Raw genomic sequence first — 27,471 nt, forward strand, 5'->3', positions numbered from 1 at the left:
TACAGAGAGAAATGAAAGGCAAAACAAATGACAAAATGGATAGGAGCTGTAGAAGAAGAATGTTCTCCTCAGCACCATGTATTTTGTGTGTTTAGTAAATTAGAATTTTTATAATAACTATTTTGTAACTTGCCAGTGAGAGACGCTTTGGCTTATGAACTAACAAAAATATGTTATTCTAGGGTTCAGGAGAAATAGTGTCCACATGAATAAAAATCTAAGCTGTGTCTTTTTTTCCCCTTCTCAGAGTGAATGTTTCAGGGACAAGGTCACAAGGCTGCAGAAAGTACATGTAGTTTATGCAAAGGCGTCTCTCCTGTGCTTAGCTTCCAAAACACAGATAATGCTTAGCTCAACAGACATATTGTTTAACTTTACTGTTTTGATAAGGATGTTCTTTCGGTCTTATTAATCATGAGATGCTGAAGTATAAAAAACCCCTCCTGGCTTTTGATCGGGGTTCAATTGAGCTTTGTGGCAATAAGTTATACTCTTTTGAATCTCTACTTACTGCGACTCCGAATGAATAAATAAAGAGAATGAGAAAATATTATCTGTCTGCTTTTCAGTGTGCCTTTTTCGTCCACAGAGCTGTATGTGAAAATGTACAGAAACACAGAGAGAGAAGACAAAAGATGCTGTACAGGAGACAGACAATCAAAATATTGACCATGCTCTAGGAGAAATGCAAACAAAATGGAGAAGCAATGTTATGTGACAGGTGCTTTATATATGGAGAGACGCAGAATGTAAAGGCACCAAATTAGTGAGAGATGGGGTCGAAAAGGCTCTGTATATGGGAAAGGTAAACAGAAGAACAATTGAACAGTACAATACATATTAGAGAGAGCAGTAGAGTTAAATGATACCAATGCCTATGCAATGTACTTTTTACTAAAAGGAAGATGAATAAAACAGCAAATGACAGGAGGGAATGATGGAATTTAAAAGTTATACAACAAATCATGAACATAAAGAGAAGGAGGTTGGAAACATATGCCGATAGTGTGTTGCTAAACCCACCACATAATGAACCACCTGGACTGGAAGAGTGATTTTTTTTTTTTTTTTTTTAAAAACATGGTGGCCGGAGTGTCAATCTTGCCACCAACCCCCAAGTTTTTCCTCTGCTTGCAGAGCTGGGTGCAGATTAACATCATACCCACAGCACAAACCAATTGCAGGTTAAGGGCCTTGCCCAATAGAGTGGAATCACTTCTGGTGTTTATGGGATTCGAACCTGCAACCTTCTGATTGCTGGACAGATCCCTAGCCTCAGAGCTGCCACTCCGCCATAATGAACATAAGTTGACAAACGAGACCATTCAGTTCATCAGGCCCGTTTGTTTAGCTAACAGCTAAGCTGGCCCAATATCTCATTCAGATTTGTCTTATAGGTTGTCAGTTCAAATTAATATAAAATACTGTAAGGAGAGTGGTCAAGGCAGAGGACTAGAAACAGCAAGGTAGTGTGTTCTAACCTCAGTACAGCTTGACCTAAAGTGAGACAATTCCCCTGACACCACTAGTTATTTAAAAAAAAAAAAAAAAATAAAAAAAAAAACCTTTGTAATTTGGAAGTCACTTTGGATAGAAGGGCATGTTAAATAATGTAAAAGTACTTACAGTAGGAAAATACAATACTAAAAGCAGAGGGTTGCCACCTTGTTCCAGACACTGAACTGCTTTAACTGGCACGCTTTATTACAGGTTTTATGTGTTTCGGCTTGTTGTGCAGACAGACTGGCACAAGTCTTGCTGCATGCTAAAAGCATTAGAGCACACTGCCAAAGTGCTTATTTGCCCTTATTTGGCTAAATGTCAGAAGCCCTTCCACAAACTGCAAACAGCACGCTAGGAGTGGCTTAAATGCTGTAGAGTGTATGTGCCAAGAAAAAAAAAAAAAGGTATAACACACCAGTTTTGTGCCAGGCCCCAAGTATTGTACAGCAATCCTCACTTGCCTTGTGTTTAGTGTAGTTGGTGGCCATGTCTCTTGGCCCACAAGTGCAAGAAGTACATTAGTGTTCATTTATTGAGGGAGTCGCAGCGACAGTCCACCAAAACCCCACCCACTCCTTTATGGTAAAAAGAAGCGAGCAGAGAGTTTATTGGTCTAAAGTGATGTAGAATATGCACTGGTAATACCGAAGGAAGCACAATAAACATGACGTTCTATCAGCCGATAAGGAATATTAAAAGTCAAAATAAAAAAAAATCACCTTAATGGCAAGCACAACAAGGATATGAAGACTTAATAGTTAGGACGCCACAGAATGAAGACTGTATACTCTACAATTTGATGAGCATAATGTCAGTTCTCTTTTCATTTCGCATCAAAATGCCAGCCACAAGAAAGCAAACTTTTTTGCATGGCGTATGTTTATATTATATAGCATAGCGTGTAATTAAGTGAAAAGAAATGAACCGACATTACGTGTACACATTTAATAATGCACATATGGAGGAGTAAATTTAATACTCCTGATTTAGGGTCTCAGGCAGCTAGCGATTATCACAGCAACACTGGAAGAAAGCAACATGGTGGATGGTAAGCTGGTTCTTTGCAGGATACAACCGCACAGCCAATCAGAAGAGAGCGCTGTGAGCAACTCAGTGACAGAAACTGACAAAGTATCTTGTTTAGTTTTAATTCACTTTTTCTGTTATTTGAAACAGATATTTGAAACAGTGTGATCTGGTGGCACAGTGCTTAACGTTCACACTTGGGGACTTGGGTTGGAAATGGAAAATGGTGGGGGGGTTGGTAGGTGTTACTTTACAGCAAATAAAGGACTAAACATATTTTCTTCATTGAAAAGTATTTACTGAGCCATTTCTAATATTTGGTGTTAAACAGGTAGTCATCTGCAGTGAAACATACTCACTGTGCCAATCAGTCCAGAAATGCACAGGCAGAACATACACTACCACTCTGCCTTTATCAACACATCTGTACGAATCTTATTTAAACTTCAGCTTGATTTAAAACTAAATGCATACCTGTAACGTTTTGTTCAGTTCTTATCGTCTATGTGTGTACTTGACCACTTCCAACAATAAGTATATCAAATACAAATACCTGTTACCAGGCAATATCAGCCCCACGCTGCACAATGATACTGGCAGACCCCCCTTAGTTTTGATGAGCTGCCTTTTTTAACCAGAATTGTATGAGCATTACCATTAATTTCAATGGGACAACTTGAAAACTTCTGCATGCGGGAGAGTCTGCAAAATCACTTGCTGCTAAAACAGTTACGTGTGAATAATGTCATTGAAAATAATGGCAAATAACGTTACAAGCAGTTTAAGAACATCCTGGTCTGCACTATAAAGATGCTTAGGTGAGAATGGGCCCTATGATGTAGACGTTTGTTCCCTTGCTTTATCAGAGACAAAGGTGGACTTGGGGGGTATTTAGGGAAAGACTTTTTGCTTATTTGCCACAAATGTCTACAAAGCAATTAAGCGACTTTGACAATGGTGTGCATGTCTTCAGAACAGCAGCCATGCTGGGCTTTTCACATACAACAATGCCATGGATGCATTAAAGGTTGGCCCAAAACCTCAAATGTTACTTTTTTCCGCAATGCACTTCAGCTCGGTCTTATTTACTGGATAAATGGCTTTTACTTTAAATTGAAGGCTGTGCCAGGCTGCCACCAACATGCATTGTCTTGGCACCTTGTTACCCATTAATTTATTAACCTTCTTATTGCACTAATAGATGGCAAGGAGCTGGTGTTTACTCTGCCAGATCTGATTGACAAACATGACCTAGCTGTGAATGGGACATTGGGCAATGGCCGAGAATGCTCAGGCAATTTAGAGCCACCAGTTAAAATTATCACTCATGCATGTCTTTCAGATGGGGTGGCACTCCTCCTTCCCTGCAGTGGTCTCTAACTCCATCCTGGAGGGCTGCAGTGGTCGCTGCTTTTCATTCTAACCCTTAATTGTTGACCCGTTTTTGCTGCTAATTAACTCATTTTCCTTTCATTTTAATTGACTTGTTCCCCTGAACTTCTTCATTGTTCCTCTGATTTGTTTCATTTCTTTCCTTAAATGGCACCCAAACAGAAATGAAATGTGAAGTGAGGGAGCCAACAGAAGACCAACTTAAGTCAGAGCCTCAAACTCCAACAACTTGCTAAATTAGGTGCAGAGTCTTGTTATTTAAACCTGTTCTTTAATTCTATGGCTTGTTGCTGCTCTCATTGTGCAATAGCAAACATTTCCAAAATTGTCAATTTTCTCTTTTCTAAGAGCACTGTGAAAATGTTTTGGGGATCTGAGCAGATCAGCATTCCCGAGACCTTCATCTTTCTTTATTTTCAGATATTGTATGATGGTCACAGTTTGCTGCTCATGTTTTGGCTCATCTCATTATTGTTTGACTGCTAATTAAGGAAAAAGAAGCAATTGAGTGGCTGGAGTCTTTAAGAGCACGTCAAATAAAATTAATTCAAAAGAAGTTAATTAGCAGCAATAAGAGGTCACTAATTAAGAAAAGGGTTAGAATGAAAACCTGCTGCCACTGTGGCCCTCCAGGACAGGAGATGAGGACCTCTGGCCTACTGCCATTAAGGTGCAAATTCTGCAGTAACACTGACTAGGTCAAGATTCAAACCTCAGTCTCTGCAGCGGTAAGGTGACAGCACTGACCTCCCCACCAAAGTTATTACCTTGGATCCTTCATTTTTTTTTTTTTTAAACTAACGGCCTCAGCCCTTCCTAGTCCTTCAGAGGACAAAAAAAAAAGCAGAGGCAAAGAGTGCAAATCGTTTTCAGCCCAAATGTTGAAATTAGCACCAGAGCTCTAAAAGTGGGGACAGATTAGAAAACACTGACCATAATTTTTTTTTCCTGTAGTCTTGAGTTTAAATACTGTGAATGGAAAATATGTACTGACTGACTGACCAACCCACCCCGATCTGGATTAAGCGCCTTAAAAGACGACAAATTAATTGATCAAATTTTGCCGTTGTTCTGGTCAGATTCATACAACTACATATATAGGTTTAGGATTTAATCACAAAATGTTGGCCGGTGAAACGTGCAGTTTTTCATACAAAAGGAGAAACAGAAATGCAGTGTTTGTAATGCATTACAATTTATAGTAATTACAGAACGTTACTTTTTAAAAAAAATAAAACAATGTAAAACAATAAATTTTAAAATGAATGCCCCCCACCACTGCATATGACCTAGAACATTTCAATAAAGTACATTATATTAGATAAAAGGAAAATGCTACTCCCGGTTAACGGAAATAGCCGAAAAGTTCATAGAAATCTACGTTTTGCGCCCAATACTTGCATGCAAAATTTGCATGACCGAAGTGAAAGCGGACTCAAGTTATCGTGTTTACACACAGGCATACTTCCAAAAATGGTATTTTCGGACTCGAGGAGCACAACGTCGAGATTCATCAAAATTTCGGAATGGAATTCTTGGACGATCCCAATACTTTTCCTCAACTTCGCATACGGGAAAGGCAGGGAGGTCTCAAACGTCAAGATTCGTCAGACTCTCGCTTTCGCATCTTTGGACGATTACAATACTTTCCCTGTACAGTACTTCGTATACGAGAAAGTAAACTCGGTTTAAAAATTTTGCTCCTGGTTGTACAAGTTTAGACGGATGGGCTTTCAAGTCAATTGGCTTTACTGTCAAACTATCCACACACAGTATTGCAGCATCCAGTACATGAAAATAAATAAATAAACGCATACATACAGTACGCTAGTCTATTTAAAGATCGAAAAAGAAATGCACCGATCGAGTTTACATGCAATAGAGTCCTATTAAGACTTATGGCAATTTGCCAAAAACGGCGACTTAACGGCTGTTCACTAAACTGTTGCAAAAATTATAATTACTTGGAAATCACATCTGTGTGTTCTCTTGGTGCCCTTGTATTGATCCTACTGTCACCTGGCTCCAAGTGGGCACTCAAGGCGTAAAAGTCCGGCCGACATCGTATAACCTTGCTATCACCTTGCGGTTCGTCCCATGCGTTACGTAACAGTTTTATTTTCTGTAACAGTACAACTACATAGTCCTTCTGTCAAGTCATTCAAAATAGTAGGTATGGCCAGAAAAGTTTCAACCAGCCGCCCACAGAAGCAAATTGCCATGGCAATGCCTCTTCAGGACGCTCTGACCCAGCAGAACAGAAAAGCATGAAGGGGCACACTTTAAGAAACACATCTTGCTGCAATAACACACACTAACAGTTCAACTCTGATAAATGTTTAGGTTTCAATTGACATATAGATGCTTAGCATTGTAATTACATACAGACAGAGAGAGATAATACATTTTTGAATATAACCACCCCACGTACCTGGAGCCGGCTGACAGTGAGACAGTAAGACGCCATTTTGTTCACTGACAAAGATGTGTCGCGCTATTCTGACGTCACGATCCTTTATGCGGCATATGTGGCCGGGTCCTGTCGAAAGTAAAAATAAACGTGGACATTTTTCATCTCCAAAGTACTTTGCAATCTTTTAAATACAATTTTTACAATATTTAAATAAAAAACATTCTTATATCAAGTACGTGACACCTAAGATGTGAAAAGGCAGACATAACACATTTTAATTTTTATACATCTGTTAAGACAAGTAGCATCATCGTTTGTATTACATAATTTTAAATATTTTCTAAAAGGTCGGTTATTCTTAGTATTGTGCTTAAGACTGAACTTTATGAAAAGAAAATAATATGTATGTGCAAGTTTATATGATCTGTTTGGGGTATTGAAACAATAAAAAAGACATGTTCCTAAATAAAATACAGCCTCCCCAGGTGGTTATAGGTCAGAGTTCAGAGTTCGCAGACCGCCCGCTTCGCGAGTCGCCGTAAAAAAAGAAACATGGCCAAGCATCATCCGGATCTGATTTTTTGCCGAAAACAAGCAGGAGTCGGTATGAGAGTTACTTCTTTTCGATTTTTTCCCTTCCTATTTCTTGAGTTAATCTGATAAGCATATCTAATTTGAGTCTTACTGTTATAGTCGTACTTTAAAATGAAGACTGACTGACTGACTGACTGAATGAATGAAAGAGAACGTTAAGGATACGTTCAGTTGTACCAGGCGATAAATGTATCCGACTAAGACGCTACCAAAATTCCGAATAATAAGACAGTTTTGCCGGCGAATTTTACAAACAAACCGTAATTTTCATACCGGATTCCCGCTCGCAGTTTAACACTTTGAAACGCGCCTCCACCGTTGATGCTCCTCCGTGCCGTGCCAGGAGGCAAATGAATTTGACTTGTGGTCTCGCGTCACCCAATGTAGAATGTAAATGCAGTATAACGTAAGATTCGCACACTTGTTGTGCACATTTAAGTACATAGCACTGCTAGTGTATTTAAAGCCTGTAAACGCAGTTGAACTGAATGCGCTTCTAATGTACCGTTGCAAAACCACTTTTTAATACTGGAAACAGTTGATGCCCACTAGGAAATCACTGTTAAGAGCAACCTCTTTTTGAGCCTCCGGCTACATGATGCAGTGTTGCACTGTGTAGTGCATTTGAATCATGTTTGGTACAGTTGAGTATAACTGCATGCGTGACCTCTTAATGACAGTCATTTTCTAACCTGCTTTGTCTTGAACCGGGTCATGGGGGGTCTGCTGGAGCCAATGCCAGCTAGCTTACGGTGCAAGGCAGGAACAAACCCAGGCCATTAAAGGGTACGCACACACACACTCTAAGAGGAATTCTCGATCCTGAATTGGCCCTGATGTACAGTACTAAGAATCTACCATCAGATGTTTTGGGTGTGTGCCAAGGAGACTTTACCTCAATAAGCTTGATGAAACGATAAGAGTAGCTGTGCACCGTGACTAAGAGGGACACCGCTTTGATGAGAGAAACAATCCAGTATGTGTGGGTCAGAAAGGCCAAGGACACCCCACCATCTCCAAAAGCAATAAAGCAAAATCAGTCCTGAGTTGCATTACACAACTCGGAGTCCATTAACTGCATTGATAAATGTATGATTAACCCTCTATTAAGGAACTAAGTCACTCAGGGGGCCTGTAGGGGTTATAATCTGGCCTAAAACAGTCAAAAACACTACTAGGAGTCACTGTTTAGAGCAAGTCAATATTACACAATTACAACCACAATTGTTTTTATTGTACATTTTCATACTGCAATGTAGCACTGTATACTATACATTATATCACTTAAATATAACACAGCAATTGCAGAACTTTTACAACTGACATCTTGCTATTATATAAAACAATCCTTTGACAAGACGAGACTTTTTGGAAGAGAAGTTGTGCAAGATGAGACTTTTGCCATGAGATTTTTTTCAAGTCCCGCCCTCCTCTCAAACATTTTCAAACTAGACCACGGTCCTCGCACCTCTGTCTTGTGAATGCTTTTGACCGACACACTTCCTGCGCTCTCAGTTCTTATCAATTTTAACGTTTTCATCACTTTTAAGTTCTCAATTAAAGAAGACGTATTACGTCCATGATGAAATTCTTCAATAAGATTTGAAGGGTCATCAGCAGAAGAAACAAGTACACAGAGAGCACAGAGAAACGAAGTCAAACGAATTAACACACAAAATGTTAATCAGTTACACGGCAAATTGGTTAAATGCGTATCAATAGACTATGTTTTAACAGTTGGTAGTGATCATGTGGAAGATGAAAACATCAACTTACAATATCCTGAAGAATATCTACAACCATTAACACTGTCGGGTCTTCCACTGGCCGAATTACTTTAGAAAGAAGGATGTATCCAAGAAAGGTAATGTAATACATCTTCAGGGGATATCATTAGACAACAAAGGAGATCTTGATATGCCATTCGTGTTAAAACATTACCAGTTTCCCGTTAGAATAGCTTTTGCAAAGATAATAAATCTCAGAGCCAAACATTCGAAAAAGTCATTTTATTCAATGGAGAGAAATAAACGAAATTCAGTCACGGGCATTTATACGTTGCATTGATGCATATGTAACAATTCCCATGAAAATACAAATGAAACAGATTTTTATGTCCACATCCCCATATTCGATCGGCAGAACCGCAAAGAGGCTAGTGAGTAGTGCAGGCCCAGGGATTGGCGAGCGAAGCAAACAGGGGGCAAAGCAAAGTTTAACAAAATTTAAAGACTGACATGACATTGTCCTAGACTCCTGATGAAGATGTGTTTGTTGAGGGTGACTCCAGTGATTTTATAAGTGCATCCCAAATGACATACATGACAGTACTATAACAAACACCTAAATAACTGCCCCGTTACCTTTTGTGGAAATATTGCTGACTCATATCACTTATTCGGGGGGGGGGGGGACAATCCCCCTTTGGCTTAATATGAACATGAAGGCATGCTTTCTAATCCACTTGAAGAGCGTGGGCTACACCATCCAAGTCAAAGCTAAGTTGGCTTGCTAATACAGTGCCCCATTGAAATATGGCATAAAAGGTGCAAGTTTAAGATTTAAAATTGATTTTGACGTTTCTCCCAAATTATGAAATACTAAATAGTGTGTGTGTGTATATATACAGTCATTTGAAAAAGTTTGGGAACCCCTCTTAATTCTTTGGATTTTTGTTTCTCAAAGTATCAACTTCCTTTTAATATCTGACATGCCTTATGGAAACAGTAGTATGTCAGCAGTGACATTAAGTTTATTGGATTAACAGAAAATATGCATCATAACAAAATTAGACGGGTGCATAAATTTGGATACCCCAACAGACATATTGCATCAATACTTAGTTGAGCAAATCTAACAGCCTCTAGACGCTGTCCTCCTATAGCCTTTGATGAGTGTCAGGATTCTGGATGGAGGTATTGTTGACCATTCTTCCATACAAAATCTTTCCAGTTCAGTTAAATTTGATGGCTGCCGAGCATGGACAGCCTGCTTCAAATCATCCAATAGATTTTCGATGATATTCAAGTTAGGGGACTGTGACGGCCATTCCAGAACATTGTACTTCTCCCTCTGCATGAATGCCTTTGTAGATTTTGAACTGTGTTTTGGGTCATTGTCTTGTTGGAATATCCAACCCCTGCGTAACTTCAACTTTGTGACTGATGCTTGAACATTATCCTGACAAATTTGTTGATATTGGGTTGAATTCATCCGACCCTCAACTTTAACAAGGGCCCCAGTCCCTGAACTAGCCACACAGCTCCACAGCATGATGGAACCTCCACCAAATTTGACTGTAAGTAGCAGGTATTTTTCTTGGAATGCGGTGTTCTTCTTCCACCATGCAAAGCACTTTTTTGTTATGACCAAATAACTCAATTTTTGTCTCATCAGTCTAAAGTACTTTGTTCCAAAATGAATCTGGCTTGTCTAAATGAGCATTGGCATACAACAAGCGACTCTGTTTGTGGCGAGAGTGCAGAAAGGGCTTCTTTCTTCTCACCCTGCCATACAGATGTTCTTTGTGCAAATTGCGCTGAATTGTAGAACGATGTACAGATACACCATCTGCAGCAAGATGTTCTTGCAGGTCTTTGGAGGTGATCTGTGGGTTGTCTGTAACCATTCTCACAATCCTGCTCATATGCCGCTCCTGTATTTTTCTTGGCCTGCCAGACCTGCTGGGTTTATCAGTAACTGTGCCTGTGGCCTTCCATTTCCTGATTACATTCCTTACAGTTGAAACTTACAGTTTAAACCTCTGAGATAGCTTTTTGTAGCCTTCCCCTAAACCAGGAGACTCAACAATCTTTGTTTTCAGATCTTTGGAGAGTTGTTTGGAGGATCCCATGCTGTCACTCTTCAGTTTGAGAGTCAAAGGGAAGCATAAATTGCAGTTGACCACCTTAAATACCTTTATATCTCATGATTGGGACACACCTGTTTATGAAGGCATAACGAGCTCATCCATCCAATTTGGTGTTGCTAGTAATCAGCATTGAGCAGTGACAGGCATTCAAATCAGAAAAATTACAAGGGGACTCACATTTGTGCACAGCCAGTTTTTCACATTTGATTTAATTTCATACAACTAAATACTGCTTCACTAAAAATCTTTGTTTGGAAAACACCGCAGTACTCAGATGTTACTAGGAAATGAAAGACATACCACTGTTATCTATTTTGTTGAAAGTACAGTAAATTATTATGCAGGCTGAGAGGGGTTCCCAAACTTTTTCATATGACTATATATTATAATAGTAGTGAAACAGGACACACTTTAAAAATCAATTAAAAAAAAAAAAAGTAATAATTTGTATTGAGAAGAATTTATATTGATAGCTTTCATATCCGAGGGCCTCTTGATATTCAGTATTTTTGGTTTTGCTATCAGGGGTGAGAATGTAGTTGTGATCTCTTTGCTAGGAATGTACAAAGTTGGCAAGGGACATCTGACCAAGTGGAAGGTAGGTACACTCCATCATCAACTGTTGCCAATGTATCTGATTGTGTTTAGCTCTGACAAGAGATTGTTGTCTCTGCCAATGAGCAGAGAGAGAGAGAGGATTTTTATGGTGGCTGGTGTGCCAATTCTGCCACCAACCCCCAGGTTTTTTTTCCCTACATGCAGGGCTGGATGAAGATTAACATCATACCCAGGACAGAGTAATTGCAGGTTAAGGGACTTGCTCAAGGGCCCAACGAAGTAGGGTCACTTTTGGCATTTTATGGGATTCGAACCAGTAATCCCTCAGAGCCACCACTCCGCCCCACTATTACCACACCAGTGAGCAGGTGCCCTCTAAAACACACATAGCTCTGATCTGTCTCTGAAAAACATCAAACGTTACTCCTTAACAATCTCTAGATGATAATGTCTGCTGAATAAACAGGTTTCACTAGCTAAGTGGATGCAAGGTACGCTGCAACCCTTGGCGAGAGGTAGAGCAACTTGAATGGAGGCTGGCGTGTGAGTGAGGAGGGCCCTGCCCGTCTCCCTACTCCTGAGGTCCCGCCACCTCCTCCCCTCGGCCTACAGCCTGTCACTTGGATTTGCGCAAATAAATCTGTATCACAAGCGAACTATAACGAGAGAAGTCACAAAATCAACTGGAATGTTCAAGCAAATTATAGAAAAAAAAAAACAGATCTAAATGCATTAAGTAGTTCTTAAGTGAAAAGCAGACAGACAGACGGATGTTGGATTTTTATATATATATATATATATATATATATATATATATATATATATAATCAGATTGTGACACAGACTACGAATGCCGTGAATGTAATTACCCCAATCTACATGCTGTCAAATAAACGAACCACACGCCGTGGCACAATGTTAGGAGCATCGCCTCTGGCGCTGACGTCCGAGGTTCGATTCCCGAGGGAGTGCAGTAGAGTGTGTACGCCTGATGAGCCCAGAATTAGGGCGAAACACGTGTCACGTACTCTTTGCATTATTTGACAGTAAACTATTTTCAACCATTCTATGATCTGCTTCTCACAACTGAGGGCACCGTGGCGGATGTTAGCAGACTTGCTGGCCAACCACAAAAATTACCTGGTAGGTAACCACCCATACAATCAGATTGTGACACAGACTACGAATGCTGTGAATATATATATAGAGAGAGAGATATGTTAATGTATTTATATTGCTCGAATTTTCCAACATGATAGGTGATTTGCAGTTATTTAGTGGTAAATCCATTCTAAAGACAGGAGTTTTTACATTCATATTTAATGTGAAATACATTTTTAATTAGGCTCAGTTTTTATCTTTGTAAATTGCAAATTTAAAGAATGTTCTATGCAGCCTCTAATTGCTGATTCAAGTCTTGCACAGGGCATCCGTTGTACTGATTATAATAACAGTATGTGCATTGTAAGGTACAATATAAAGTTGAATTTGGCAGAATAAAAGCAGTTTTTGCCTAGATCTGCTATTCTCCATAAACACCTTGGTGAAATTTAACTTATCGTGTGCCATTTTTCATCAGTGTTGAGATGTAGGAAGTGCTTGTCTTTGTAAAATGATGGCGGCGTTCAGACCTTCCATGTTTAACAAACCTTCAAACCAAGAGCAATTGTATTCCATGCATTTATTTGCAGTACCTATAAACAGTGTTCACTATGAGCAGTGTCAAAAAATCCAAATGAAATCCCCTATGACTCAATGTCATATGAGAACTTCCAAGAGGCAAATACTTTTAATAGACGCTGTGCAAGACGGCTCCTGGCTAGGCAGCTTTCTGAAATGACTCCCATCAGTCTTTTGTAATAAAATTGCTCTTTGTTGGTCAATGTCAGAGCTTCATTTAAGCATTGTGGCATGCAGATTGTAGCATTTGGCTGCAGCAGTATTCCCAGATTTAATTTTTTAAGGCTTCTTGACATAGCTAAAGCATTTTTGATATATTTAGGCAGAGTCTGCACTGGTTGGAGTGGCCTATATTTAAGTTATTGGAATGGGGATTAGAGATGCCAGACTAACTCTTGTTATGGTTGAAAAGAAAACACAGTTGAGTATTCTGGACATAGTGTGTTTGCTTGTGTAGTGTCAGGAGCTCCAGTAATTTTAAAAAAACATCATATGGGTTTAACATGGCCAAGTGATTATCCAGAAATTGCCTTTCCATCTTTCTTGAACCTTTGGCATGAGCTCCATACTTTTCCTGCTAGTGCTGCTACCAACTGTATCCCAGTTTCAAATCATGTGCCTGATTGTTGTCAATGTGGATTTTACACATTTTCCCCACCTCAGAGAGATGTATTAGTTAGGTTAACTGGCGATTGTGAAATGGTCCAGTGTGAATGTTCATGTGCTTGAGGCCTTGTACCATGTCAAGGGCTGTTTTCTTCAGGGCCTTAATTTTCATGCTTAAGGGATGGGTCTTGGATCCCCTACTGCCTCCGACACAACTATGATACAGATTAAGTGGATTTCAGAATGTAACATCATTACAGTAATCCCTCACTTATCGCGGGAGATAGGTTCCAAGGCCGACCGCAATAACTGAATTTCCGCGAAGTAGGGACACCATATTTATTTAATCATTTAATGTGTATTTGGACGTTTTTAAACCCTCCCTGTATTGTTTACAACCCACCCTTTACTTTATCTATCTATCTATCTATCTATTAATAACAGGGACAACTGCTAAGCAATATGAAATCGGTAGATAAGTTTACACTTACTGTATAGCGAAGTACACGTAGCTATATATGATGTGATGATGGTGATGAATATGCTGCGCAGTAAAAATGATGACGATTGAAGGTGATAATCCCCTGAATGCAGTAGCAAGAGCACATTAATGCTGAATGAGTGAGATGAGACTTCCTGGTTAATGCAGCACTCCGTCGCTGAGCCAATCAGCAGCACACAGGAACTTAACTGCGTGCTCTGATTGGGTAACTTCTCAGCCATCCGCCAATAGCATCTCTTGTATGAAATCAACTGGGCAAACCAACTGAGGAAGCAAATACCTGAAGTAAAAAGACCCATTGTCCAGAGAAACTCGCGAAGCAGCGAAAAATCCGCATTATATATTTAGATATGCTTACATATAAAATCCGCGAAGTCGTGAATCCGCGAAAAGTGAACCACGAAGTAGCGAGGGATTACTGTATTACCGTATATACTCGCGTATAAGTCGGGTCTTGAAACCTAAAAAATCAATCATAAAATCAGATCCCAACTTACAAGCCCATTCAAAAATGCGACACTTAAATTTTTTTTTTTTTTTTTTTTACATCTGCTTGCCTCCTCCAATCTCTCATCAGTTACTCGGACGCATCGAATTTTGTTGCAGCAGTGCAGTTACCAATTTCTTTCACCAAGTTTAATTTAAAACCAGCTTCAAATTTTCTTCTAATCAAACGCTCCATTGTAGATAAGGGATGCTCTTACAATAAAGGTGTATGAGGGTGTGAGATACAAAAAACACAAAACAGTGCAAACGTCTTTTCAGAATAGTTTGGTTATTACCGTGTGGTCACATAGGCACAATAAATAGAAAAAAAAAGGCCGTGTGCTCCGTGGTTACTCTCTCAGGTGAGCGTTAGCATATCATAATCTCTTGGACCAATAGTGTGAGTTTTCTGCATTTGACTTATACGACCAACATTATAAAATACCAGAAATTATATGGTAAAATCGAGTCCTGCAGGATAACTTAAATGTGAGTATATACAGTACTTAAAGAACAATCTATTATGATAGTTTACACATCTGGTATATCATGTTTCTTTTTCTTTAAACTAGGGGGCTCTGCCCCCTGCTCGCTTCGCTCACCAACCCCCGGATGTACAATTTAAACAGATTGTTATTTTCATGGGAATTGTTACATATGCATAAAAGAACTATTTTACATTACAGTGAGTAATTATCCTTAGTAAAAAATAGTAAAACGTAATAAATTGAAAGAAAATTGTTTCATGTTGCGTTAGAAGTATTCGTTGCAGCATACGTTTTCATTCTGTTTGGCTTTGAAATTAACATTCAAATCCTTTTTAAACTTGTACTGTAAACAATATTTTGAATTAACTTTTTTGTCAATATCACATTGAATTTTGATTCCATGTTTGGACTTGCATCATGACAACGCAGCATATATAACTGCCTGAATATCGTTTCTTTCTCTCTAATAAATAAACTGACTTTTTGGAATGTTTGTCCCAGTGATTTGATAATTGTCATAGCAAACGCTGTTCTAACAGGAAACTGTAAACGTTTTAATACAAATAACATATCAAGATCTCCTTTGGTGTCTAATGTTATCTGCGGAAGATGTACTACATTATCTTTCTTGTCACCTGTTAATATTTTACATGTCAGAATTGTTCGACCAATTTTGAATACAACTAATCTTGTCCTTTGGTATAGCCCATCACTCACATATAAATTACGCAATAACATTACGATACATCCTTCTTTCAACAGTAATTTGAAAAAGGTGTTAATTGGTTGTAGATATTCTTCGTGATATTGTAAGTTGATGTTTTCATCTTCCACACCATCACCACCAACTGTTTCAGCATAGTCTATTGATACGCATTTAACCAATTTGCCGTATAACCGATCAACATGTGTGGCGTTAATTCGTCTGACTTCGTCTCTCGGTGCTAGGATTGCCAGTGTACTCATTTCTTCTGTTGATAACCCTTCAGGATGAAATTCTTCAATAAGATTTGGACATAATAAGTCTTTTGTTGGGAACTTAAAGTGAGGAAAACGTAAAAATTTATAAGAGCTGAGAGCGCAGGAACTGTGTCTGACAAAAGCATTCACATGAACGAGAGGTGAGAGGACCGCAGGCGTGGGCTGTTAACTGGAAATGGTTGAGAGGAGGGCGGGACTTGAAAAAATCTCTTGGCAATAGTCTCGTCTCAAGATTTTCTTTTATAATAGAGAGATATGACTAATCATCATCCATATTTTAAAACGTAATGTGTGTGTGTTTTGGTGGGGGGGTCTGATGTCTCGTTTTACTTTCAAAGGAACAGTCCAATAGTTGATTTAAATTGTGCTGGACATTTTTTCCTGCTCTCTTCCACTTACTGCACACGCTGAACCACAGTTAACATTTTGGATACTTCAGTGCCTTTGAGTTATGCAGCAACTTCGAATTTTTTATATATCTTTCTTTCGGAAAATTGCTCAGTTATATTTAAGAAAATGTAGTATCCGTGTATCAGTGGGATGCATAGTATGCCATGCTGTTTTGCTCTTCTGCTTCACCATTCCTGGTCCCTGAGGACATTTCTTCATTCAGTCACCATAAAAGAGAATTAACTAGAAGACATGGTCACTGTAAAATCGTGTCAGCCTTCCATTTTTTTTTCTCGTATCACACCTGAGTTTGCATCATCTTTATTATTTGGACCTCAATATGGTGGTGTTATGAATGGTCTAGCTGGGGGCATCCAGAACCATAGATCTTTCTATATACATAATACTCTGCCGTGGCTGTTCGTTTGTCTGTCCAGGATTTTAAATCACCTGTAGCTCACAAACCGTTTCAACTATTGACCTGAAATTTGATACACATATACTACGTGACCTTTACTGTCCGCTTTCGGGGGTGATAACTGACCTCCAAAGTTATTCCTCATTTTTATTTTATTTTATTGCAGAATCAACTCTTAGCAGCGGCCAGCAGGGTGGCCATGCGGCGCATGCGTGTGGGCGCCGTTCTTATTCCCTATCTCTTCATATTTTAAATCATTCTTGAGGCAGCTTAAGTGAAAAATTAAAGATAACGTACTAATTAATTGCAACACAAATACTGACTTAATCAGTTTTAACGTGAAATTATGCAGATGAAAAAAGAGAAGAAGCAGGCCGCTAGGGTGGAGAAAAGAAGAGCTGCTCAGGAAGCAGCAAGCACATCAACCTCTGAGCAGACGAATGCTAAACGTACAGAGAAAGAAAGAGGATGAAAACTAGGAATGATCAAGTCAAGTGTATTCACGGCACATTATCGTGCAGTTCACCGTTACTGGTCTCTCATAATATTACATGATATACCCTATGTAAATGGTTGGAGTGGAAGTAAAGAGTTACATTCTTTCTCCATTGACAAGTCAGTTCTGCTGTCTCATATTTGACTGGAATATACAGTATGTGGGCTTGCAAAGAGAAAAAGAAGTTACAATTTTAATGTAGGTAACCGGCAAGAGACAACAGGACTTGATGATATTTCCTTAAGAAAAAGATAACCAGTTTCCAATACCAAGAACAAGTATACAAGATGCAACCATTCTTAAGTTCTGCTTCCCTTTTTAATAACCCCTGTTGAGATATTGTTTTTGTCTCTGGCATTGTGGCTGAATAATACCACGCTTCAGTTTAAAGACAAGGTTCAGTCATTTTAGTATACTCTGTGTGTGTTGGTATATATTATTATTATAAATTCCTTCTAGTTCAGTCCACTCTCATATGCTAAATTATAGCTGCATGATTTTTAATAAGTACGTGACATGAGACAAACCCTCTATGTATCAAATTTACGATACAGAATATTGCCGATATGAAATGTGGCTTTGTATAAGATATTTTATAACATTAACACATGACTGAAAGGCAAATAAAAACATCTCTTGTCGGAAGCAGGGTCTTTAAAAATCTGATTGAAAAGCTACAGCTAAGATATAACATGACAGACTGCACCGTATTCACCCTCTGTATAATGACGTGAAGATATAATATAGTACAATATAGGCATCAATGCATGTGAAAGTGGGCTTGGAACACACACACACACACACACTCACTCTCTTAATTTAACATGGTGAGGGTGAGAAAGCAGCCAAATTCTCAGGGCTTGCGTTTCTCATCTACTCGTACGTCAGTCTCTTATTATGTAAGTATTTCAATTTCGGGGGTATAGTCACATTGGAGGGGTCTCTGTTTCATAATGTCATTCTCATTTTTTAAAAGGAAATATAACATTACAAGATTTTTAGATCCAGTCAGGACCCACAGCTAAACAGGTCAAACAAAAAATAAAAGGGCAACCATTGTTGAAGAAATGTTTGATGTTAACTCAGAAAGCCAAAGCATCAATTTAAATTTGGATGGTTTAGTATAGTATAGTATAGTAGCTTTATATTATTGCAGTGCAAATATATTAACAGCAGTAATGATGCACTGCATGACGCCGTGCCGTGAATCCACTTGACTTGATCATTCCTAGTTTTCATCCTCTTTCTCTGTACGTTTACCATTTGTTTGCTCGGAGGTTGATGCGCTTGCTGCTTCCTGAGCAGCTCTTCTTTTCTCCACTCTAGCGGCCTGCTTCTCCTCTTCTTTCGTCTGCATCTTTTCTCGTTAAAACTGATTAAGTCAGTGTTTGTGTTGCAATTACTTAGTACATTTTCTTTAATTGTTCACTTAAGCTGGAACTTAAGTCTTCAATCTGCCTCAAGAATGATTTAAGATATTGGAGAGGTGGGGAAGTGACGGCGAAGGTGGTAGGGATGAGAACGGCGCCCATACGCATGCACCGCACTGCTGGCCGAGAGTTGATTCTACAATAAAATAAAATTTAAAAATAAAAAGAGGAATATCCTTGGGCATCAATCAACACCCCTAAAGTGGACAGTAGAGATCACATAGTACATGTGTACCACATGTCAGGTCAATAGTTAAAACGGTTTGCAAGGTACAGGTGATTTAAAATCCTGGACAGACAAACGAACAGCCACGGTAGCGTATTATATATAAAGATTTATGATTATTTTAATAAATAAAAAGTTAAAAAGAAAAACCCTACCTTAAACCTTGTCTGTTTGTGCACAGATTTTAATGTATTTTGCAGTGATTTGATTTATGAATGTCTCAGAATATAAATAACATTAAACAGTACATTTCTTAAATGAAAAGTCCATGTAGTGTGTATATTGTACTGAGAAGCCTGAAGTGCAATATGAATTGTATTGTGAACTAAGTGTATCGCCTTACGCCTAGTAAAGAGTGCAGATTTAATAAAAATAAGCAGGTTGTTCGGGAGCAAGTCAAGATTGTTGATAACAAATATGTTATTTAGAACTTTCTGACAGTTGGCTATTGGAAATTAACTGTACTTTTTGTTTTGTTTTTTATAGCCATTGGAAGACTGTGTGAAAAGTGTAAGTACAAAAATCTTTTCTTTTTTATTTATTGTGAAATCAGTCTGTTTAGGTATGGAAACCAAAGGCACAACATTCTTGAAATTGCTTTCTACAAGCTGACAGTTCCTGCTGTGCCGTAATTTAAAGCCCTTCCTTAAAATGTGTTGCCTTGGTATAATGTTGTGCTAAACAGGGCGTGTTTTTTGTGTTTTTGAGAGTTTACATGAGTGTGTGTGGGTTTAATTTAAATAGTACGATTGGCCTTTTTATTTTGCAGCAGAGCTATATGCTCAAAGATGATCTCCCACAGAATTCTTGTAATGATTTAAGGAGTAATTGGAGGTTCACTTTCTAAAAATTCACAACCAAATGGGACATTGTAGTTTGCTGTTACAAAGCCAAACTCTAACAGACATCAGGCAAGGCAGGCGGCAAGAATCTGCAGTATTTTCTTTCATCTTTTTGTCAGCGCTGGTAGACTGAAATACTGAAGACATACACTGGAAGCCCCCAAAGGATGAATCTCGAAGCTTATTTTGCTTATTTTTAACTATTGCTTTTATGCTCGGTCAACTCAAGGGCCTGATTGTTAGCAGGGTGTTTCTCAGGTTGCAATCTCATAGACCCGTGTTCTCTCAACCCCTGAGTCGCAACCCACTTCTGGGTTACTGCTGCCGGTGCATCATGAGTTGCTATTGTTTATAACGGTACTGGGTCAGGCACGAGTTCTGTCCCTCATGCCCCCTGCCTGATGATCATGCGCGAGTCAGTTCAAGGGAGAGACTCACATGGAAAAAGTGGGTTGTGACACCAGAAATGTTGAGAAACTGTCCTAGGCCACAAGTCACTTGATAACAAGTAATACAGCTAATAGTGACTAAGTGTGCAGTATAATAATTAAATATACACTGCAACTCTTCAACTGTTGGTGGATAGATGAGTGGAGTTTGCTTGTTTTTTTCCATTTTAGGACTTAGTATCTGTTATCAATATCCCCTGCGTCGTCCATTTAAATTCTACATATTTGTCTTGCTTACTGTCAAAAATCTCATACTTCTGCATTTGTTGGTGAAACCTCAAAAGCTAATCAGGAATGGATTTTTGTCCATTGCTCTGGTCTCTTATACTTGCTGCATCTTTCGTGGTGCTGTTAAGACATTAGGTTTTGACTTTGGAAGTTGCTAAGTGATATGTTCAGGCTAACAATCTGCATATGAGACTTCCAGCTGGCATCCTACCTGTGCCATAGCCTGCATGTGTGAAAGGCAGTATAGCATTCAGTGTTAACTGGGAAGCTATATGTGTTTAGGACAGGTTTCCCTTAACCTCCTTCACATTACACTTTATTCCAAAAAAAAAAAAAATAGGTTAAATGTGTTGCATTTTTTTGCATGAAAAATTACATTTTTTTAAATCTAAAAAGTATAATAATAAAAAAATAATAATAGTAATGATAGTATTAATAGCTCAGGCGAAGTATAAAAATTGTTCATGGTGGCACAGTAACCTTGATTCAGCAGAGCATCTATCAAAGTCATCACCGATGACGTAGCAACGCCGTAATGATTGTATTTCGGATCAAAAATCATCCCTTTCCCTGTGTACAGAACCAAATTTCAAATGTATTCTGTTTTAGATTCACAAAGTTTGTAAAACTTTATGCTGAATCTTGCTCTTTTTGACAGTCTGCCCTTATAAGCCATGAGACTTTCATTGCTCCGGAATATAAACGCTCTGAAATTTTGCTACAATGGCCTGGTATATCTCCCAAATTTTCTTCGGTTTGGGAGCTGGATGGGTATTCTCATCAAAGTCTTCATTGTTGGTAGAGTGCAGATCTTATATACAAGGGGGGACCCAAAAATAACTGGAAATATTTTTAAAACGTGTTTAATTTAATTTTCTGTACAAACTACAATTAGTCTCCTTCAAAGTACTCTCCATTGGCGGAAATACACTTATCTAACCGTTTGTTCCGTTGTTCGAAACATTTTTTTAAATTCGTCTGAAGTAATGCCCATTAATGCTCTGGTCGTTTCTTGTTTTACCTCTTTGACGTCAGCAAAACGCCTTCCTTTCAAGTCTTTTTTCATCCGAGGGAACAAAAATAAATCACGCAGAGCTAAATCGGGTGAGTAGGGTGGGTGGTTCAGGGTTGTCATACCGTTTCTTGCCAAAAATTGGCGAATGCTGAGAGCAGTGTGAGATGGAGCGTTGTCATAATGAAAGAACCAATCGCCCGACTCCCACAAATCAGGGCGTTTCCTTCTCACACTGTTGTGCAACCTACTTTTACAAAAAAATTCACTGAACACAAGCACAACCTTCCAGACTGATGGCACTTGGCAGACTGACTTGTGAGGAGTGTAACTAGATCGCCCTAGCGACCCAACCATGTACTACAAGTACCAACCTAACAACAACAAAATTCCGGTTATTTTTGGGTCCCCCCCTCGTAATACGCTACTGTGGCTGTTTGTTTGTCTATCCAGGATTTTAATTCACCTGTAGCTCGCAAACCGTTTGACACATTGACCTGAAATTTGGTACACATACACTACGTGACGTCTACTATCCGCTTTCAGGGTGATGATTGACCTCCAAGGTTATTCCTCTTTTTATTTTTATTTTATTGTAGAATCAACTCTTGGCAGTAGGGCGGCCGTGTGGTGCATGCATACGGGCGCTGTTCTCATCCCTACCACCTTTGCTGTCACTTCCCCTTCCTCTTCATATCTTAAATCATTCGTGAGGCAGATTGAAGACATAAGTGCCATCTTAAGTGAAAAAGTAAGGAAAACATCCTAAGTAATTGCAACACAAACACTGGCTTAATCAGTTTTAATGCAAAAAGATGTCGACGGAAGAAGAGAAGAAGCAGGCCGCTAGGGTGGGGAAAAGAAGAGCTGCTCAGGAAACAGCAAGCTCATCAACCTCTGAGCAAATAAATGCTAAATGTACAGAGAAGGAGGAGGAAAACTAGGAATGGTCAAGTCAAGTGTATTCTGTGCCGTTACTGGTATTTCATAATTAGTGAAAACTTACACTTGGACATAATTTCTCTAAAGAACGGTGTTGCCAAAATTTTGTCCTTGGACCAGTATCATCACTGCTCAGGTTTTACTGCAAGTCCTTGCAATATCAGTTAGTCCAGAAAGGCCCAGATATCATGAGCAGTTACTGGTTCCCATCTTTTTGAAAAGGAAAACTGCTTAGGTGTACAGTTTTTGCCAGACACTGTTCAGCATAATGATTTGTCTTGACAACAATTCTGTCGATCACGTCATCACCTAGAACTAATTTGACATAAGTGACTGGATCTTGGCTGTCAACGTCCACTTTTATTCCTGGCTGCCCCACAAAATCAAAACGAGGTGGCGCTGGTTTATTTGAAGCAGGGTCAACAGACAGCCAGATGTGAGGGTCGCTTTTGGATTTTATCATCACTTTTGGGCTGACTGTCCGTTTTCATCTTCACCACCTGAGGACAGATTCACTTCCTCATCACTGCTTATGAGAAGCTGCGCAACATCACTAGCAAGTGGGTGCAACACCTGGGCTTCTGAAAAATGTTTCTTATGATATGCCTTTATTACAGAAGGGGTTACTGATCACACTGACATGTGAGAGGAGGAGACGCACCAACACCTTTGCCCATGTGATGTTCGGATGTAACGGTTACACAAGACCCGCCGATAACATTGCCCGAGTGATTCTCTGGACTTGCGCTGACTGCACTTTCACAGCCCGAGTGATTCTTGGTTCTAACGCTTACGTAAGACGCATCTGGACAGTTGCCTGAGTGATACTCAGGATTAATGCTTTTAGCATGGTTTTCATAGCCCAAGTAACACTTGTTTCTAACGCTAAGGAAGAAAAGGAAGGAACATCCCCTCGGATAATACATGTCTGTCATGTGTGCTTTTTTTGTAACCTTAAGATTATCCAAGCACCAAACTTGAACTATTTTATGTATGCAAAGACACTTCCCTTGATCAGACATTTTTATCGATTCACTCTAGGTAAAGGACTGCTTACTGTCATCTGTAATGAGCTGCTCATCTGTGGGGAAAATGATAAAAGATTCATCAATAATGGGGTTATCATTATAAAGATTTTCACACTTTTCTAAATGTTTAATTGAGGTTCTGCTGCATTAAGAAAAAAAAAATTGCATGTGTATGTAAAACAGATAATGCAATCTTAAATGAGAGTAATTTAAGATTAACAATATTAATGTAAAACACAACCTTCTACTTCACTTATATAGATATGTAAAATCATTAAATGTAATAGCATATGGCAAGCTCATAAAGTATTTAGATGGTGGCACATTGTTAAATGCATGCTGCTGAATTTGCTTAATTTATGTATTATGCTGGAATACAAATAGAGAGCCATCAAATCCAAAATGATCACTGTCTGCTTATGCAATATTTGCACATTATCTTATATAACATATGGCAAGAGTGCACCAGCATAGCTACCATGCTGTACACAGTGTTGATGTTTAGCACACATGTCATAGAATACTCAGCCAGTTACTAACTACCAATAAATGCCAATCAATTTATTTGTTGAAAAATTACGCTAATATCTTGGTGAATGAATCCTTTTGAGTACACAGCTCCCTTGTAATGAAGTGGCGAAAGAGAAGTGTGTGTCTCCTTAACAGGACAGCAGGCAAAAATTGTATTATGCTAAAATGAGAGAGCATATCGGACTGTTCTGTATGGGTTTACTACAGGAGAGTTAAAAAACCTGTTGCCAGTTAAGGAATCCTTGACATCTTTGTTAAGGTCAACTTTGATAACTTGTACAGTTACACTGGTATTGCTTCCCACTGCTCCAAACTAAACAGTCCCTTTTTCTTTAGGTGATGGCAAATGCGTGATCTGTGATTCCTATGTGCGCCCCTGCACACTGGTGCGAATCTGTGATGAATGCAACTACGGCTCCTACCAAGGTCGCTGTGTGATCTGTGGAGGTCCAGGAGTCTCGGATGCCTACTACTGCAAGGAGTGTACCATCCAGGAAAAAGATGTGGGTGTATATACAGTAGTTCATTTCAGCCATTTGTTTTAATAGTTTTACAAAACTGTTACAGCCTGCTCTTAACATAAGAACCCATTTATAAAAAAAAAAAAAATAAGGTGGAAAATAGCAAATCAGTGAATTTCATTACCTAATATAACAGGGTACCAGCCTGGCCTGGTGTGGCCACGTTCTGTATTAGGAGGACCTTTGCTTAGTGTAATTTCTGATGACTCCCTTTTGAGGAATATCTGCCTCTGTGATCTAAAGTAAGAGGAGCCACTGAGTGCAGAAGTTTGGTCCAGTAGCCTCTAGAAAGTCATGTGTCTCAGAAGTTGACAGTTGGCTACCAGGATTGCTTTCTAAATACTGACAGATGTCAGCTGGTTTCTTGGCTTTCCGTGTCGTTTTGCACCTCCTTTTCTTCATGTGTTCAATACTTTTTCCCTGTGTCATTCCACTTTATTACACATAATTTATGGACTTTTGTTTCGGCTTCTTTGTATGTGTGGATTACTTGGGTTGTTACCGACATCTGGTGAAGATTTCATGTCATTAGCCCCATTAGATATATATTAACTGAGAAAATCGTTGACGCGTTCAATATTTATTTTTCCCCGCTGTATATCTGCAAGCACTTTAGGAAAACGTCCAATAGCCTGAGTGCTAGCAAAGATCTTAGCATGAGGAGACAGTGAGACAGATGGTGTTATCTCCGAACCCAGTAGGTGTACAAGGTGCAGCCAGTGACATGAATGTCTACACTGTCATTGAGGCAGATGAGTGTGTGTGTGTGTGTGTGGAGACGCATAGCAGAAGGCATTGAAAACCAGGGCACTGTATGGTAGGGTCGCCAAGGAAGGGGATAGCAGATGGCATAAGAGGGTTGTTGCAGTTTGTATTCATATTCCTTCTATGCTAGAGCTACCTCTGATAACAAAGTTTCTTATAACAAACTAAAATTCCGAAACGCATCCCCTTAACACATTAAGCAAGGTATTTCTGTACTCTATAGGCAAGGGTGCCCACCGCTTTAAGCTTGAATTTTAGCCCATGGTGAGAAGAGGGCAGAGTGCTAGAGAGAAAGCTGTCGGACTTTCAAGAGACATTTGTATCCTCTGAAAGGTTCCTAGTATTGCCCCAGATGTAGTGCCAGGGAAGTGTGTAAAGCCACTAAAACACCATTGGCCCAGTGGGCTTGTAGTTGAGAGAAGACAAGTAGAGTGGACAGAGTAAGGCGAGGGAGACAAGACCAGACCGATCAGGAGGTAAGCGTTAGGTAGTTTTTGACACTTGTGGCTCAGGCAAGTGCATACAGTGGGTATAGAAAAGAATCCCCCCCCTTCAAAATATTCCCATTTGTTTTGCTTTACAGCCTTAAATGAAAACACACAAACCAATATTTTTTCCAGCTTTACTGACTCAATGCAACCTATAACATCTAAGTGAAAGATATCACAGCTATAGTTCAGAAGAATTTAAAAAAATGAAGAACAAGAAATGCTGAGAATAATAAAGGACCCCCAGCCAGTCAGAGCCCAGACCTAAATCACAGTGAAAATCTGTGGAAAGATTTGAAGATAGCAGACCACCAACGCTCACCATCCAATTTAACTGTAAAGAACAGTGGGGGGCAAATATTACTCAATCTAGATGTACAAAGCTGATAGAGAAGAATCTGAACAGACTCAAGGCTGTCATGAAAGCAAAAGGGGTTCAACAAAATGATATTGACATTGGGGGGGGTGATCCTTTATTAATCTCAGCATTTCTTGTTCTTCATTTTTAAAAATTCTTCTGAACTGTAGCTGTGATATTTTTCACTTGGATGTTAAAGGTTGCATTGAGTAAGTAAAGCTGGGAAGAAATATTTTCTGTGTGTCTTCATTTAAGGCTGTAAAGCAAAAAAAAATGGGAATATGTCTGGGGGGGGGGGTTTCTATACCCACTGTAAATGACTCTGCCTTTCAAACAGGAGTTCAACACCTATTTAGTTAGCTCCAGGAAGGCAACAAGATTTTGATTTATGTTGTTTCTTTATATTTCTCCCTGTCCTGCTTCTTGTGTTGGTGTTGGTAGATCATTATTGGAATAAAGACCTTGTTTGCAACTGTGATCGAAGTTAGAGTAGTTTATATTAACATTTTTCTGCCGGATTGTAATACAGTCTTGTTGATATCGTAACCAAAATGTTAACTCTCACACTTAAATCTTTTTCTTGCAGAGGGATGGCTGCCCTAAGATTGTTAACCTAGGAAGTTCCAAAACAGATCTTTTCTACGAGAGAAAGAAGTACGGATTTAAAAAAAGGTGATCGCATACCACCTTGTGACTGACATCATTTGGTATTTTTTGACTATGGAAATAAAATTGCAACACCTGTCTTCTACGCTTTTATATATTTTTCAATAAATATTCGTTTTTTTCCCCTTAAACTCCCATGTTGTTTGTGTGGTGGTGTGGGAAGATGAAAATGTGTAGGCTTGAAAATTGATGGGTAAGTAGCTGTTGTAAAAGGCAACAATTTTGTGATTCATTTTAATTTATTCAGATGTAGCATTTAAAACTATAAAGAAGAACAAATGGAGATTTAAATAAAAACCTAAAGTGAGGTCTCACATATTCTGCTGTCAGCTTATTCTTTAGGACATCTCTGTTATTAGGTGAAGCAGGTTGTTTCATTATATGATTAGGGATTGAAGTGAAATGATTAGTGTGAAGAGAGGCAATGCAGTACTACTGTTGTTAAAAATGGTCTTGTGTATCTCTTTAAGTATACCGATAGGTCAGAATTCTGTGTAATATTTGTCTTTTTTTTTATTTTAAATGTTCTCAATCCATCATAGAGAAAACAGAACTTCATCTCCCAAGTTCCAGCTAGTTTA

General features: G+C 39.0%; 2 protein-coding genes across 2 annotated transcripts in view; one reads left to right on the plus strand and one right to left on the minus strand.

Annotated features, from left to right (window-relative positions):
- The window catches only part of aco2 (aconitase 2, mitochondrial), a 33,014-nt gene extending 26,566 nt beyond the window's left edge, over nt 1–6,448 (minus strand). The window contains exon 1 of the mRNA XM_028815155.2: nt 6,353–6,448. Within this exon, the coding sequence (XP_028670988.1) occupies nt 6,353–6,388 (36 nt within the window). The 5' untranslated portion in view covers nt 6,389–6,448. The remainder of the gene's footprint in view (nt 1–6,352) is intronic.
- Nucleotides 6,449–6,830: 382 nt separating this feature from the next.
- Nucleotides 6,831–27,015, plus strand: phf5a (PHD finger protein 5A). Its single transcript, XM_028815156.2, has 4 exons — nt 6,831–6,938; nt 19,547–19,570; nt 24,429–24,595; nt 26,811–27,015. The coding sequence occupies exons 1-4, from the start codon at nt 6,887–6,889 to the stop codon at nt 26,898–26,900; spliced, it is 333 nt and encodes a 110-aa protein (XP_028670989.2). The 5' UTR covers nt 6,831–6,886; the 3' UTR covers nt 26,901–27,015.
- Nucleotides 27,016–27,471: the final 456 nt, after the last annotated feature.

Source organism: Erpetoichthys calabaricus, chromosome 12, assembly GCF_900747795.2.
Source record: "Erpetoichthys calabaricus chromosome 12, fErpCal1.3, whole genome shotgun sequence".
Taxonomy (NCBI): Eukaryota; Metazoa; Chordata; class Cladistia; order Polypteriformes; family Polypteridae; genus Erpetoichthys; species Erpetoichthys calabaricus.